We start from the raw sequence: 17,858 nt of genomic DNA, 5'->3' as shown, positions 1-17,858 counted from the left end.
ATGGATGAAGATGATTTTGATGAAGGCTATAGGGGGAATCGGCCCCCACTTTCTCCCAGGGAGACAAAGGTGAAAACGGAACACAATCAGGCGCGGATCTATGGGTGGGCCTGGGTGGGCCTAGGCCCGCCCAGATTGACAGCTGGCCCACCCAGTCAGATTCATAAAAATACATATTTTTTTATAATAAAATATTTTTAAAGTTTAATTTTCACTAACTAACTGTAATGTGAATAGTTTTGTCTTGGAAATGATTAAAAGTATGTATTAATACTAATAATATTCAACTTCCTCTCTTAAGTTTACATTGCTTCCTCTTTTACGTTTACTCTGATTGTTCAGTTGACCTTGACCAGTTGTTCAGTGTGCGCGCTACGATGGCTAAACAGCTAACATTGTCCCGCTTTCTTAAAAAGCCACGTCTGGAAGTCAGTGAAAATAATGAAAGTTTGGACCAGGCCTTGTCTAGAAATCTTATTTATTCACAATAACAGATGATGACGCCACACGCCGACGTGCGGAGAGTCCGAGACAGCGCTGTAATAGTTCGGTGAAGTATATTTTTTATGAGACTTTCCAAGATTAAAACGAAGAGGGAAACATTTGTGTGGAACAACATTGTGTATGCCTTCACTGGATATAATAATATAATACAATAGAAGCACACAACTTTACACAACAATATATGTGTATACACCAGTTTACGTAAATCCCCTAATAAGCAGCGTTAGGTTTTGTAATAAAATGATGGATCACCACAACTGGTCCGAGCCAGGTGTATGATTCAACTTGAGCTTTCGGTTTGCACTGGACTGTCAACACCCACAGTTAAAAGCTTGCAAATGATAATACAGGCATTTCTTATTACAATTTCTATACTTGGTCCTCCATAGTTGATGGTTATTGGTTAATTCATTGACTATTGCGTGCGCTTGAATGCCTTGCGTGTGTGTATTATAATAACTTGTTTGGCTGTCCGTTGCATTCTCTGGGTAGACAGGTACTTTATTTATTTTCCGTTAGTTTCATGGTCTGCATAGTGATCTCCTCCAGTCCCTGCGAATATTTTTGCGTGTGTGCGTGCGTGCGTGTGTGTGCGTGTGTGTGCATGCGTGTTGGTCGTACCCAAATGTTTCGAGCACCCACGGGCAGAAACATAAATCGGCGCCTATGATCGCGAGCCCGGCTGTGTTCCATCCATCTGGCTGCTCATACATAGGTCTAAAACGTGCGGTGATGAGTTTCACTCAGGCCTACCCAGATTTTTCCAGGCCTACCCATCAGCCACTTTCTGTATCCGCCACTGAACACAATAGCCACAACTGGTTCAGTCTGGTCCCAGAGCACCGGGTCTGGGCAACACAAAAACCCAAAACTGCTCCAGATGGCCTCGTCCACTCAGGGAGAAAAGAGGGCGGGATTTGAACTCACAACCTTCCGAGTCCAACTCACTATCCACTAGAGTCTAGGTGGGTCTCCGGGTGAGATGTCTGCAGATGGAAAGTAAGAAAGTTGAAACGTCAGCAAATAATAGTGGGTAGTGGTGGTCTAGTGACTAGACCACCACTACCCACTATTATTTGCTGACGTTTCAACTTTCTTACTTTCCATCTGCAGACATCTCACCCGGCAGAAACTGTCTCGCGTCGCGCGCACACTCGCGCAAAATCTTTTCTGGCTATGCGAGACTAGCGGCGTTACCAACTAGCGGACTTTACCTAGCGGACGTTACCTACTAGTGGACTTTACCTACTAGCGGACTTTACCTACTAGCGGACGTTACCTACTAGCGGACGTTACCTAGCGGCCGTTACCTACTAGCGGACGTTACCTACTAGCGGACTTTACCTAGCGGCCGTTACCTACTAGCGGACGTTACCTACTAGCGGACGTTACCTACTAGCGGACGTTACCTACTAGCGGACTTTACCTAGCGGCCGTTACCTAGCGGAAGTTACCTACTAGTGGACTTTACCTAGCGGCCATTACCTACTAGCGGACGTTACCTACTAGCGGACGTTACCTACTAGCGGACTTTACCTAGCGGCCGTTACCTACTAGCGGAAGTTACCTACTAGTGGACTTTACCTAGCGGCCGTTACCTACTAGCGGACTTTACCTAGCGGCCGTTACCTACTAGCGGACGTTACCAATGAGATGTTGCCACTCGCCAGATTCGGATATGGTGCGTTTAAAAAACGCAGGTATTTTAGCCTGCCTTGTCAGATGTTTGGTGTCTATGTCCGTAATAATTCCATTTCTTGGGGAGGCAGTAGGGGAAACACTGTGTGTGTGTGTGTGTGTGTGTGTGTGTGTGTGTGTGTGTGTGTGTGTGTGTGTGTGTGTGTGTGTGTGTGTGTGTGTGTGTGTGTGTGTGTGTGTGTGTGTGTGTGTGTGTGTGTGTGTGTGTGTTAGTAGGTTGTGTGTGTGTTAGTAGGTTGTGTGTGTGTTAGTAGGTTGTGTGTGCTAGTAGGTTGTGTGTGTGTTAGTTGGTTGTGTGTTAGAAGGTTGTGTGTGTGTGTGTGTGTGTGTGTGTGTGTGTGTGTGTGTGTGTGTGTGTGTGTGTGTGTGTGTGTGTGTGTTAGTAGGTTGTGTGTGTGTGTGTGTGTTAGTAGGTTGTGTGTGTTAGTAGGTTGTGTGTGTGTTAGTAGCTATGGGCATTGAAGCCACTGCCTCCACACTGCATTGGGACATTCCTGAGATGTTCCCAGCAGGTTTACGACTAGATGGAATGCTCCTGCTTAAGGCCTTCAAGATAGTGGGGAGGTGTTTAAAGGGATAGTTTAGGGATAAAACAATTTTTTTTAGAAAAGCGCTATATAAGTGTAATGTATTATTATTATTATTATTATTATTATTATTATTATTATTATTATTATTATATTTCCATCGTTGAGCTTTCTTTGGCTTGCACCAGGGCTAGCATTTAGCCATACCAGCCAGCGTACATGAATAGGAGCACCTGTTCACTAAATACTGTACATAGGACATAGAAAAAACCCTTGAACTATCCCTTTAAACCTGAGCACCATAATGCCCATGGAGTTCCCTGGCAACCAAATCACTTTAGCAACCCCAAGGAATGAACACACATGAACCATGAACAACACTATGACGACATCCTACCACAGTAAGTGTTTGTTGTGGTTTCAACTTTATATCTTCTAGCTAGAAGACTCCCACAAGTCCAGTGTGGATCCACCCAAATCGTTGCATACTTTGTTGCTGTTCGCTTTTATAGCCATGTAGGAATTGTTTTCACTTGTTTTGTTTGAGAAATGCTTCGGCAGAATTTGAATAACATCTGAACTGTCCGAGCTGAGGTGTTAAATCAATACATCAAATTGGAATTTAAATGAAAAGGTTACATGAACAAATCGATTCAATGTAACTAATTAATGCATGGTTTTGTGACAAGTATATCTATTTATTTATGATCCCTAATCCTCTTAAATCTATAACAGGAGGTGCCTGCAGCTTGTCTAAATATAGAATCCCTGATCTTCTTAACGAGTTAAACAGGGATTTGAAATTGTCCCTAGTCAACCTGCAGTACCTCCGCCAGGCTGCAGGGGGTGTCCCTCCCCGTGTGCACAGAAACATGTTAACCCAGGGCTGATGGAGAAGGTCTCATGTTTGTTCTGTTGTGTATCTAGATTAAGGGTTCAAGGGTACTTTATTTGTCACATGCACAGAAATCCAAAGTAAAACATGCAGTGAAATGAAATAGGACTAGACACTCAACACTGTACATTGTGCCAGAAAAGAAAGAGACAATAGTAACAATAAAAGACACAGGACATAAGGGACATAAAGTGCTGAACATAAAGTGCTGTGCAAGTAGCAATAGTGTCCTGCGCTATATATATTTTTTTTTTAAAAGGCAGTAGCCTAGCGCAGTACACGGGAACCAATTTAAAAATCGATTTGACATTTGTATATTTGTTTTTCAGAATCAGAATCAGAATCAGAATGACTTTATTCGCCAAGTAGTTTTCACATACAAGGAATTTGCTGTGGTTGTTGGTGCATACAGACAACATAAGAATCATATTTCTCTCTGAATGTTGTGTCAAAGGCTCCACCCAATGACAGCTGACCCAGTCATCTCTCCTGGCAGAGTAGTGGGCCTCCGCTCCGCTCTACCATGGAGAGTGCTGGCCTCTACTGGCCTCCAGAGCCGCTACTGCTGGCCGACTGGCACCCCCGCCTCTACGTGGAAGCAGCAGTCAGGCTGCCCGGTCACGGCTTTTCACTGTCCTGGCGCCCCGCCGGTGGAACGAGCTTCTCACTGCTGTCAGGACTACAGAGTCACTCCCTATCTGCCACCGAGAATGAAGACCTCCATCTCTTCAGGCTACACCTTAACTGTCCCTCCTGAAGACCTCCATCTCTTCAGGCTACACCTTAACTGTCCCTGCTGAAGACCTCCATCTCTTCAGGCTACACCTTAACTTTCGCTTCTGAGACCTCTCCAGCCCCTCTACCCCCCTCCTGTACAGTTCCCTGTAAATAATCATTTTTAAAAAATCTTAATTCTTCCTTCTTCTAGCATTATGACTGCCAATGTCCACTGGCCCGAGCATAGCTTAGTTGTTGTTGCTATGATTGGTGGATAGGTGATTCACTTACTTAAAACAAATGTAGTCACTTTGGATAAAGGTGCCTGCTAAATGCCAAAAATATAAATGTAAATGTAAATGTATTGTATACATCTTTTTCAAGCCTTTTCTGTCTTTTGAATGCATTTCCTCTATGCATTAGAGCCCTCCTTAGGGAAAAGATTGGAATTTTGAATCTGACATTATGTATAATCTGACCAATCCGAATTATTATTGTTTTTTCAGCAGCAGCAGTGTCCTTGCGCTCTCCATGTGTGAGGAGCAGACAGACAGGCAGACAGACAGACAGACAGACAGGCAGGCAGACAGACAGATGGGATAGCTCCACAGTCAGACAGACAGACAGACAGGCAGACAGACAGACAGACAGGATAGCTCCACAGACAGACAGACGGGATAGCTCCACAGACAGACAGGCAGACAGACAGACAGACAGGATAGCTCCACAGACAGACAGACGGGATAGCTCCACAGACAGACAGACAGATGGGATAGCTCCACAGACAGACAGGTAGACAGACCTACAGACAGACAGACCTACAGACAGACCTGCAGACAGACATACCTACAGACAGGCAGACAGACAGGCAGACAGACAGGCAGACAGACAGATAGACAGGCAGACAGACCTACAGACAGGCAGACAGACAGACCTACAGACAGACAGACAGACCTAGCAGACAGACAGATAGACAGGCAGACAGACCTACAGACAGACAGACAGACCTACAGACAGACCTACAGACAGGCAGACAGGCAGGCAGACAGGCAGGCAGACAGACAGACTGTAGTTGTTCTATCCTGTGTGCTGATGGTGGTTCTGTCTGACCGTCCCTCCTCCCTGCTGATACATACACATATCTGGACATCATCATACATGATCATTCTCATATCCACAACCAGAAAACAGCCACTGTGTGTGTGTGTGTGTGTGTGTAAACCCCCACACTCTACTGTTATGTACGGTAAGACCAAACCAGCCTAGTGTGTGTGTGTGTGTGTGTGTGGCAGGCTGTAGAGACCCTGCCTGGTCCTGACGTACGTGTGGGAACGCTTACGCACATGGGCTCAACTGTGTTGTTCTCTCTTGGGGGTGGGGGGTGACTGTGTGTGTGTGTGTGTGGTTGTGTTTGTGTGTTTGTGCGTGTGTGTGTGTGGTGGTGGCTTGGGGGGGTGGGGGTGTCTGTGTATGTGTGTGTTTGTGTCTGTGTGTGTGTCTGTGTCTATCTGTGTGTGTGTGTATGTGGTGGTGGCTGGGGGGGGTTGGGGGGTTTGAATCCCCTCTCTGTGTGAGCAGCATGTACCCCACCAGAATAAGTGTAGTAAGTGCCGAGCGTCTGGGACCGACACATTTGGGATTCCCATGCGATGCGACCTTGAAATCCCAGCTCCCAAACAACCATTGCCCCCCACCCTCCTCCCCTCCTCCCCCATTTCCTGTCCTGCTGGACAAATTCCACCCCGCTTTTCACTTTTCCTGGGAAGACTTGTGGCGTGCAGCGGGCAGAGACAGGAGGAGCGGTGGACAACAAAGCTCTGACTTCCTCTGAGGGAAGAGAGAACAGAGGACAGAGAACAGAGTGTGACTTGCCAAACCTCTCCCCTTCCATGACTTTGCTGTGTACGTTTTGATTCTTTGAAAGACAAAAATAGGTGTGTTATGCAATGATAATATTAGCTGTTTCACTGTTCCTTGTTTTGTGTGTTTGTCTCTCTGGCTCTGTTCTGTTTGTCCCATTCCCTTGTAAAGCGACCTTGGGTTTGGGAAAGGCACTATATAAATGTAAGTTATTATTATTATTATACTATGAATCTTCTATCTTATTATTTCTATTGTATCTAATATTCTTCATATTCATATCTATTAAACCGTGTCTCTAATATGAAGAAGCTCTCAGGTTGGTCCAGACTCCAGCAGCAGGAAAGTGTGTCCAAACTTTTGGACTGGTACTGTACACTCCCAACACACTCCTCTCCTCTCCGCTACTTTTTCAGTGGTAAACATCGGAAATGAGAAAAAACGGAGAGCTTGAGCGAACACTGTGTTGAACGAGCCACTATTCACTCACGGGTGGGGTGAGTGTACAGTCCTACTGCCCCCCCTCGGCCCCCTGGGAAAACAGCCACCGCTCAGCGAGCCGTGGCGAGCGGTGTTTATGTCTCTTAGCGTTCAGCTGTGGCGTTTCCCAGATTCCCTCTCTAGGTTCTTGTCAGACCCAAGTTGTGTTTGTCAGCGGGCGACATTTCCTGGGTGGTGTAGCGTGGAGCGCGCTCCCCCTCCCGCCCCACCATAACCTCATCCCAGGGTTTGTCACAGGATTAAGTCTCTTCCTCTCTTTCTTTTGTTTCTGTCTATTTCGGTGTGTTTGTTCTAGCTGTGAGCGGACCCCGGACCCCACCCTGGGCCTGTAGTGAGAGAGAGAGGGGAGGGGGGGGGGGGAGGGGGGGAAGAAGGGAGGAGACCAGAGGATCGGCCAGAGAGAGAGAGAGAGAGAGAGAGAGAGAGAGAGGAGGACAGGGCCGAAGAAAGAGAAACAACAGAACAACGGGTCTTGGTGGTGAGAGTTTGGTAAGAGCTGAAACACACATACTTCAGACGTGAGTCGCCCCGAGGCGTGACTGTGAGTGAACCCCCGTTATTGGGTCCATCTCTGACACAGCTCTGAGGGAAATTAGACTCCCCCCCCCCCCATCCCCCCATTTCCTTTCCCACTGTTGTGTCATCATTTCCAGTTTGACATCTTAGCAGAATTGCCCCCCCCCCCCCCCCCCTTAGTGTAGCTGGAGCACTCACTCAGTCATTTAATGGGAACCACATGATACATACACACACACACACACACACACACACACACATCCCAGAATTCCCAGGATTCCTGTCTGTGATGAGGTCACTGCGCTGCTCAGCTGTCCATGAACCACAGCTTCTCAACAACTGAGGCCTTGATAGGCTGGATGTGGACAGGTCACACTGGCCCACCGCCTCATGAGCGGCCTGACTGTCACTGTGCCATGCAACCCTGGTCCTTTGTGTGTGTGTGTGTGCGTGCGTGCGTGTGCGTGTGTGTGTGTGTCCATGTGCGTGCGCATGTGTGTGTGTGTCCATGTGCGTGCGTGTGTGTATGTGTGTGTGTGTGTATGCATATGTGCAATGAGAGCAGCCCAACTGCTGAACCCACACAGGGAACAGACAGACAGACAGACAGGATAGCTCCACAGACAGATAGACAGACAGACAGGATAGCTCCACAGACAGACAGATAGACAGACAGGATATCTCCACAGACAGACAGACAGACAGATGGACAGACAGGCAGGATAGCTCCACAGACAGACAGACAGACAGGATAGCTCCACAGACAGACAGACAGACAGGATAGCTCCACAGACAGACAGACAGACAGACAGAGAAACAGGATAGCTCCACTGACAGACAGACAGACAGGATAGCTCCACAGACAGACATACAGGATAGCTCCACAGACAGACAGACAGACAGATATGCAGGCAGACAGATGTGCAGACAGACAGGATAGCTCCACAGACAGACAGACAGACAGACAGACAGACGGGATAGCTCCACAGACAGACAGACAGGATAGCTCCACAGACAGACAGACAGACAGACAGACAGACAGATACACAGACAGACAGACCATTTACATAACTGTGTGTGTGGGGGGGACATTCTGGTCACAAGATGGCATCCGATTTAATGTTCAAACTTTTGTTTTGAAAAATGTACCGGTAAACACATTTCAGCGTTGTTGAAAATCAATGACACACTCGCATCCGTTGGTTGTTTGCTCCAGGAGTGACTTCGAATGCGCGTTCTCACCGCTCCAAACGACGCAGAGCAAAGCGAACTTTATCCTACACTCCGATTCCAAGTGAAGCAAATGTTCTAATGAGAACACACCTGACAGCTTGGTTTGTCAGCCTGCTAACAATGTAAAGTAGTGTTATAGTTAATGAGCAGGAGAGTCATCAACAGCTCCATGGAGGCCAGAGAAGCAATGACATGCACATTTAAATGCTGATGTTCACAATCTCACAATCACAAACACCTTTAATCAGCAGGAATGGGTGCGTCTTATCACCATCCAGAGGTGTCATGGCAACCGGGGCCGCATCCCTCTCATATTCGTCCTGTTTCATACGTCGCAGATGTTAAATGAATGATTAGACTTTAAAGTTTATGCCCATGTTTTACCATGCTTATTAAGAAAATGATCCGGATTCCGGGAGGGGCACACTGGCCTGATCATAAACGTTTGACTAAAATAGCTTTATTATTTTGGTTATGATATTATAAGTTATACAAGTGTGACAGTTAAAAACCCATAAGGCACACAGAGTAAAGAACCAACGTGTATCGTTAACAGAAATTACTACTGAAACGGATATGTTATATGCGGGAAAAAATATAGATTTTAGACATAAAATTAGGCAATGGATTATGGCTTTACCGCAGGAAAAGGTGGTTTCAAGTGTGAGATGCTAAATGCACTAGATTCCAAGGGTAGGGGAATCTCAGCCCTCCTTCATCACGCACTTGATGCTCGCTAAAGTATTAGATGCACGACACTCTTGTGTGCATTAATACACACATGTCAACGTCTTCATAGTTTCTACATGTTTTTGTGCTGAAATAGTTTATGGGCGTACATGTCAGTGCAGCACGACGCCTCGGGCCTCTCAGTTTTGTTCATTCACAACCTTCACGCCCCCTCCCTTCTTCCCATGCTCATCCTCCCTTCTCCACCCCGCCTGACTGCGTTGCTGCTGCTTCTACTCTCCACGAGTTCGCAATAAGAGGTTTACTCGCTCCTAGAAGCTGGCGTCTTAGCGGTGTGCAATCCTACACACAACTCCAACGACTTATTTCATGTGGAAATGCACTGGCCAACAATTTAGGCAAGTATTCGTTTAATACTGATTTATTACGGAGTTGAAACTGTTCTCTTCTATTGATGACTACCTCTCAACGTCAACGCGCGTCTTTTTCATGCCTCTGTCAGTTCGACGAAAGTGTCTTTCTTAATATATCTTCTAAACTATTTCTATGGACTAACAGTCAAAGACAAATAACACATTAGACTACTAAAAAAAGTGTTTATGGTAGTTTCCTTAAAGATGCGCTGCTTATCAACCGTGCGTCATTCTGTGAACACTAACACGCACTCGACCGCGACAGTGGTCCACATTGTAACCTGTCTGAGGTTAGAACGGTTTAACAAAATGATTTAAATTAGAACTTTAAACAGGGCCTATAATAGGCCAATGTGCCCCACGTTACGCAGTGTGAGCCATGCTATCCAGTGTAGTAAATGTAAATAAATAATCAGAAAACGAATTCAGTGGCGAAGAAGAGTCTAATAAACATGATCCTACTCTTGGAAATTAATCGCTGCCAGAATAGCTGCGTTGTCTGTGGATTAGGAGTAGCCTGGCGCAACGGCACCCCGCGGTTATCTGGGGATAGCCTGGAATGAGGTGATCTCAGAGCTGTTACGTAAGGGCTGTGCGCGTCTAGAGAATACACGAGGAACATCCATATTCCTGTAGGCCTAATCAATACAATACTGTGGACATAGTCTACAGAAAAACATCAACATAAGAATTTGGGAATAGATAGATTGCTCAATAAATTAAGTGATAGTAAATGGTTCAATAATTTCATCAATTTCATTGTATTTCTATTTTAGATAGAGACCTATGCTAGTGTTTTATTTCTTGATTAATTATTTTATCCACTGACTGATTCCATTATCTATTTCCGCTTTTATTTTCCCGTGTCCTGTGTGAATGTCCGCACAATCTGCACAATCAGGCAAAACAAAAGCTGATATCTGAGATGACCATGGTTTGGGAAACGTTTAAGAAATGTACGGGAATAGTGTAACCCGAGCGTTGGGTTTCCTTTTGGGTTTTCAAAACCAGATGGATCAGCGGTAGAACAAACAAACAAACGGCACTTGGATAACCGCCATTTGGATAACCGCCTGTTGGATGCATTTCAGCATGATGAAAGAACCGTCCTGATTGGGGGGCTGCGTGCCATAAAGACAGCAGCCATGTCAGATCAGAAGGCCTAGCCAGGGCCGGTCCTAGGCATTTAGGTGCCCTAGGCGAGAGTATGATTTGATGCCCCCCCCAATTTTTTTTAGGTGCGCCACCACCACCACATTAAGCCACCAGTACTGCCTCATCACCACCCACACATTCAACAGTAAAAATATGGTATTAACAATGGTTTCAAGACAAAAATAGACAGTAGGCTGAGACATATTTTCATAGAGACATGAAATTCATAGAGACAAAATTATTTAAATGTAAAAAAAAAGAAGAAAAAAGGCATTTGGCGACCCCCAGGCATTTGGCGCCCCTAGGCAACCGCCTAGTTCGCCTATGCCTAGAACCGGCCTTGGGCCTAGCGACCGTAACTTACCTGGGTCAACTAGACCAAGCCTAGCCTTTTGATAGGTAGGCTATAGTGCAAATGGAGACCAAGTAGGAGAGAAACCAGAGGAAGATGTTAGACTTGCAATGAAGCAAGGAAAGAAATGTGTTTGCTTATGTGTGTGTGTGTGTGTGTGTGTGTGTGTGTGTGTGTGTATCAGTGGAGGTAGGAATTGGAGGACAGGCATCAAATGAGATATGCACTGGTGTGGCGGTGTCTATGTGTGTGATTGAGTTTCCTCTATGATGGTATTAAGTACCAGAGATAAGTCAGTCACTGTAAATAGGTGAGGTACCAAGAGCAGGGCCGTCTGAATGGAGAGTGGAGCAGGACAGGATTACAGCATGAAAGACACACACACACACACACACACACACACACACACACACAAGTGGTGGTTTGATTTCAATGAATCATGGCTCCAACTGAATCTTTCTTTGTCACAAAGACAATGCTATAGAGATCACTGTAGTTGTGTCTTATCTGAGGGTGTGTCAACCCCCCCTTCCTCCCGGAGCCAGTGCTATCTCTCACTATGCGCCCCGGCTGATTTCACAACTCAGAGGCACAATGCCTTGTCACTATTTACCTAGGAACTCTGTATGGTCAATTAACACGACGAAGACGACTACTAACAACTCTATCAATACCTCTGCCATGATGAAGAGAAGCAGGCAGCCTCAGATGTGAAGCTGCTGTGTTAGATTTCACATGGCTGTCAGAGATGCCAGCAGGAGCCACTGGCTGTGATAGGCTGTGATAGGAGTCTTGTATAAACAGTCTTCAAGTGGATCATAGGTGCTTTATTTGATGTTGTTATGTCATGAACAATCCATTTGTAATGATGCATGCAATCGTGCCCTAGCATCAGCAGACAGATGTTTTTATACCTCATGATGAAGAGAGAGGTGGAAATAGAGGCCTAATAGAATGTGGGGATTCCATCAACAAACAACGATTAGGCCTTAAAAGTCAGTTGAGACCAAAGATCTGCGACGAGACAAGAACGTCCAGTAGTTAGAACGTCCAGTAGTTGCAGCGGTCTGAATTATCTTTAATCTTTAATCTTCTGAAGATTCGGTCTGAACTGCCCAGTTTTAGGACATTGGTTGCAAGAGTTTTTCTCTTCAACGTTCTAAAACAGTCTTGTCTCGTGGTGGATCTTTGGTTTGAACTGGCCTTTAGTCTAGTTAGCTGGTCTGAACTGGCCTTTAGTCTAGTTAGCTGGTCTGAACTGGCCTTTAGTCTAGTTAGCTGGCAACAGTGAGTTAGGACACGGCACTTCCGTTAGCCAGTCAGTGAGAATACAATCACTGTGTGAGTTTGAACACAGCTATTACCGGTAATGGTTCTTTCCTCTCTGAGAAACTAAAATAATGTAAGTTGTCCACTCCGTCTTCTGTGCCTATCTTAGAGTCATGTAAGACTCTCTTCTACATCTAATCCATGTAGGCAACCCTTCATTTATGTTTTGAGTATGTTCTCTCTCTCTCTCTCTCTCTCTCTCTCTCTCTCTCTCTCTCTCTCTCTCTCTCTCGCTCTCTCTCTCTCTCTCTCTCTCTCTCTCTCTCTCTCTCTCTCTCTCCTCTCTCACTCTCTCTCTTTCTCTCACTCTCTCTCTTTCTCTCTCTCAATTCAATAAAAAAGGGCATGGGAAACATACGTTTATTATTGCCAAAGCAAGTGTGAAGATAAAAAACTAACAAAAATGTAATGTACGACTAGAGTAAAGAAATTATTAAACAGAGCTGTGTATATATAGTATACAGGTAAATAAAGATAACATAAAATAAAAAATAGATACAAATAAAAGAAATCACTCTCTCTCAGTATGTATTGTAAATCATACACAATGTTTGTCTCAGCAAAGGGTAAACAGAAAGCATCTGATAACAGGTTACCACACACAGAGGAGAGGGAGACGCACGCAAAAGCTTTGAAGCACGCTCCTTTCCACAGACGTTTAACAAATAGAGTAAATGGTCTTTGGAATGTGTGACAAATCCCCCAGACCTGATTCAGTGTGTGACTCACTGTAGGAGCCCCCCACACAAACCTCAAACCAGCACACATCTGCCACCATGGTCAAACGAAAGGCATTTTGGGCATTTTTTCAGTCAGCCTGCTCAGCAAACACACTCAGAAAACAAGATTCTTTGAGCGTTTTCCCTTATATTTCTCTCCTCTGGCTCCGGTTGTAAATCTGTCTCTTTCTCTTTTGCTCCACAGAACTCTAAGACCAGTGTTTCAGTGTCACATTCTTAAAGTTGCTGAACCTCATCAAAGAGCCCAGCAGAAGGTCAGCAGATACAAAGGCAGCCAGATGATTTTTCATCTGAAGATAAGCCAAAAGATAAAGATTTGAAGCTGGATCACCCTCCTTGGACATGGTGACATTTTGAGAGTACGTTGATCTCCAGGTCAAGGCGTTCTCGTCTCCAAGGCTACATGCCACTGAAATCTCCCAAGAAGTCACTCATTTTGACTAAAGTAAGCATAAGATAGAGTATTTGTTTGTTTAAGATAAGAAATACCGCTCATTTGTTGTCTGATATACCACTCCAAAGGAGAAGCATTTCTAATGCCTAGACTGGGGGTGCCCTCCTCCAAGAAGAACTGACAGGGATCACCTCGACTACGCACAGAATTCTGGGCAACAGAATGCCAGCCAAGACGCCCATGTACCTAAAGACGACCACGGCCAAGAGAGGGAAGAAGTTCAAGCTGCGGGACGTACTGTCCGGCGACATGATCAGCCCTCCGATGGGAGAGGTCCGCCACAGCGCACACGTGGGGCCGGAGGGCGAGGGCGACATGTTCGGGGACGTGGGCTTCCTGCAGGGGAAGATGGACATGCTGCCCGCCCTTCACCGCTCGCCGCATGGCCGCTCCCACAGCGTGGAGGGGCTCGATGAGGGCTTTCCCGAGAACCATAAAGGACCTCACCACTCGTACAACAACAGCCGCAACCCTCACCACTACTCCACCACCAGCCTGCTCAAAAGCACCGTCTCCATGCCCGTGTTCATTGCCCACGAGCAAGCCCCGCCCAAGCCACCCCGCCTCCACCTGGAGGACTCAGCCGCCCCTGCTTCCCAGCAGCCCCAGCCCCAGCCCCAGACGAACAACCACAACCATCACCTAAACCACCATGTCCAGCAGATCCAGCAGATCCAGCAGCAGTATCGCTCCGTTTCCACGTGCGACGAAGGCGTCAGCCACTACACGGACTCTCGCCACGATATCACCTACCCGGCCTCCCTCAGGCACCTGGTCCTCTCCTCCGGCTCCTTCTCCGAAGTCTCCTCTGAGGACTCCATGTCGGAGAGCTGCGGCCCTCTGGACCCCAGGAGGGGGCTGAGCCTGGACTCGGACGCTGGCCTGAGCAACGAGGACTTACGGAGCGACCGGAGCGAGTCCCCCGCCGTGACCACTTCTTCTTCCCCGGGGTTCTCTCCCAGCGTCTCCCGCTCGGAATCCCTGACAATGGCCCTGGATCTAGACCTGGGACCATCCATCCTGGACGATGTGATGAGCATCATGGACCGCTACAAGAATGTGGACAACCGCTGTGAGTTGTGAAGAGTTTGGAAGAGAGGGGTGTCGACAACGCTATACAAAGAACTGTCTGGGACATTTTGTGTTTTTGCCACCCTCCATTGTCCTATTGCCTATTGATCGGGCTGGCCCAATAAAGAGATAGGAACCAGAGGACAGTTCTCAGGACTGGCAGCTGTAAAGGCTGTAACTGAAGACGTTTGAGGCGCAGGACTGCACTGAGTGTCCTTCCTCACACCCAAAAGTTGTCTCCATTTTCACAGACTGATGATTTCACTGGGCTTTCGCTTTTTGATTTTTGAAAGCTTTCGCTTTTCATGTTCTTCAGCATGTCAACAGTTGACAAACATTGCTGACTCAAAAAAGCAAGCATAGCTTTGTAGTAGGCCTACTTCTGAAAGGATTTTAGATAGCCCAGTTGCCTAAAAAAATTTCTGTGCTTAAAAAGCCACAAAAGATTGTGCTTTTGATTTGTTTTCAAAACACACATTTTGTATGTAGAACTACATTATTGACACTGTTCTGACTGTCCTGCCAGGAAAACACTACAAGAACTGCATCGACTATCTATGGTCTATCCATCTATCTGTTGCCATCTAGTGGTAGATATAAGAAATACATACAGCAGCAAAACTGAGGTAAACAATTACGTTTTTCTAAAGCATTAGTACATTAGTACAGTATCAGAAATGTGCAGCTTCTTAGAAACGTTGAAATACGTGGGGATGATGATCTCTGTTACTGCCGGGCGATGGGCATGGAGGTTGGATCCTCAACATTCAGCATTTTCTTCTATTGTTTACACAATAGCCCATTTCAAATGCTATGTATATTACTGTAAATGTATGAAATATATATGGATCTGGAAATAAAATACTGTACTAATGTGTTGCTTTGTGCCTTCCTTGAGCTGAAAAATGTAATACATTTGGAAGGCTAACTTACATACAAATAGATTTGAAATCAAACAATAACGTAGAGATTCTCCGTTTTTATGGTATTTGTGTACATATTGATTTCACAATTCCGAAATTACTCCACTTTTTATGCATAGTCCTCCTATTTCAGGGTACCCAAAAATAATGGGACAGATTTATCAAATATCCAAATTAAGCAGTCATGATTTGTATTTGGTCGACAATCCTTTGCATGCAATAACTGGCTGAAATGTGTGACCCAGTGACCCCACCAGACGCCATCTTCTCTGGAGACGCTCTGCCTGTTCTGTAGCCGTCTTCAGTTGTGGGCATATCCCTTTTTCTCCAAACATTCCTCTTGCAATCACTCTGGTCCATGATAATATTCATCGTATCTGTCCACGATACCTATTCCCAGAACTCTACAGGCTTCTTAGGTACTTTTTAGCAAATTGTAACCTTACCATCATTTTTTTTTTTTTAGGTATTTTTTTCTGAGTGGGGCAGTCCCACTCGTATTTTTCTTTTTTATTGACAGATACAGTAGAGATTATGACAGGAAGGATGGGTGAGAGAGAGAAGGGATGACATGCAGGATATGTCCGCGGAAACGAACCGGGAACCCTGCGGTTACATGGTCAACGCTCAATCCACTACGCCACCTAAGCGCCCCCTTACCATAATTTTTGAGGATAACTAGTGGTTTGCACCTTGCAGTGAAGACTCTGTAGTTCGGCTGGTGACATATTCTGTGGATGGTAGTCTCTCTGACACCTTCACGCCTACCTCCTGGAGAGTGTTCCTGGTCTGTGGATGGTAGTCTCTCTGACACCTTCACGCCTACCTCCTGGAGAGTGTTCCTGGTCTGTGGATGGTAGTCTCTCTGACACCTTCACACCTACCTCCTGGAGTGTGTTCCTGGTCTGTGGATGGTAGTCTCTCTGACACCTTCACTCCTACCTCCTGGAGAGTGTTCCTGGTCTGTGGATGGTCTGATACCTTCACACCTACCTCCTGGAGAGTGTTCCTGGTCTGTGGATGGTAGTCTCTCTGACACCTTCACGCCTACCTCCTGGAGAGTGTTCCTGGTCTGTGGATGGTAGTCTCTCTGATACCTTCACGCCTACCTCCTGGAGAGTGTTCCTGGTCTGTGGATGGTAGTCTCTCTGATACCTTCACGCCTACCTCCTGGAGAGTGTTCCTGGTCTGTGGATGGTCTGACACGCCTACCCCCTGGAGAGTGTTCCTGGTCTGTGGATGGTCTGATACCTTCACACCTACCTCCTGGAGAGTGTTCCTGGTCTGTGGATGGTCTGACACACCTACCTCCTGGAGAGTGTTCCTGCTCTGTGGATGGTAGTCTCTCTGACACCTTCACGCCTACCTCCTGGAGAGTGTTCCTGGTCTGTGGATGGTCTGACACACCTACCTCCTGGAGAGTGTTCCTGCTCTGTGGATGGTAGTCTCTCTGACACCTTCACGCCTACCTCCTGGAGAGTGTTCCTGGTCTGTGGATGGTAGTCTGACACACCTACCTCCTGGAGAGTGTTCCTGGTCTGTGGGACAGTTGTGTTGGGGATGTTCTTAATTATGGTGAGCAATCCTCAGTCATCCACTGTGGACGTCTTCCTTGGCCTACTAACCCGATTGCGATTGCTGAGCTCACTAGCGCTTATGTTTCTTTTTAATGATGTTCCATGTGTTGATTTAGGCAAGCCTAAGGTTTTGGCAATGTTTCAGATTTGTCAGCCTAATAACGGCTTCCTTGACGTTCATTGACACCTCTTTGGTCCTCACGTTGACCCGACACCAATAGAAAACTCTATTTAAATCCAAAGCCTAGAATCAACACTAGACATTGATAGTATTATGCCTGCACAAATGATGTGACGGAACACACCTGACTTACCAGAAACAGCTGTCAAGTCATGAATTGTCCCATTACTTTTGGTGCCCTGAAATAGGGGGACTGTGCATAAAAAGTATTGTAATTTCTGAATGATGAAACCAACATTTATACAAATGCCATCAAATAAAAGCTGAGAATGTCTACTTTTACTATTTTTGGAGTGTAGAGCCTAAAGAAGAAAAACGGTTCCATTACTTAAACACTGGTAGCTTTCATACTCAGGAGTGTGTTCAGTGGTTTCTGTTGGGGGGATTTATTGTAGTCTGTGAATTATAACTTCATAAAAAATGCTGGAATAGTGAGTTTGGACTGGTGATCAAAAGGTCACAAGTTCAAATCCCACCCGGGAACACCACCATGTGCCCTTGAGTAAGGCATTTAGCCCTAAA

General features: G+C 46.0%; 1 protein-coding gene across 1 annotated transcript; it reads left to right on the top strand.

Moving 5' to 3' along the window:
* The first annotated feature begins 13,399 nt into the window (after positions 1-13,399).
* Positions 13,400-15,391, top strand: LOC308159321 (uncharacterized protein). The gene has a single exon (XM_080533087.1). The coding sequence runs from the start codon at positions 13,747-13,749 to the stop codon at positions 14,665-14,667; it is 921 nt and encodes a 306-aa protein (XP_080389213.1). The 5' UTR covers positions 13,400-13,746; the 3' UTR covers positions 14,668-15,391.
* Positions 15,392-17,858: the final 2,467 nt, after the last annotated feature.

Source organism: Nansenia antarctica (genome assembly GCF_963989245.1).
Source record: "Nansenia antarctica genome assembly, chromosome: 5".
Classification (NCBI taxonomy): Eukaryota; Metazoa; Chordata; class Actinopteri; order Argentiniformes; family Microstomatidae; genus Nansenia; species Nansenia antarctica.
This window is presented reverse-complemented; position numbering and strand designations above follow the sequence as displayed.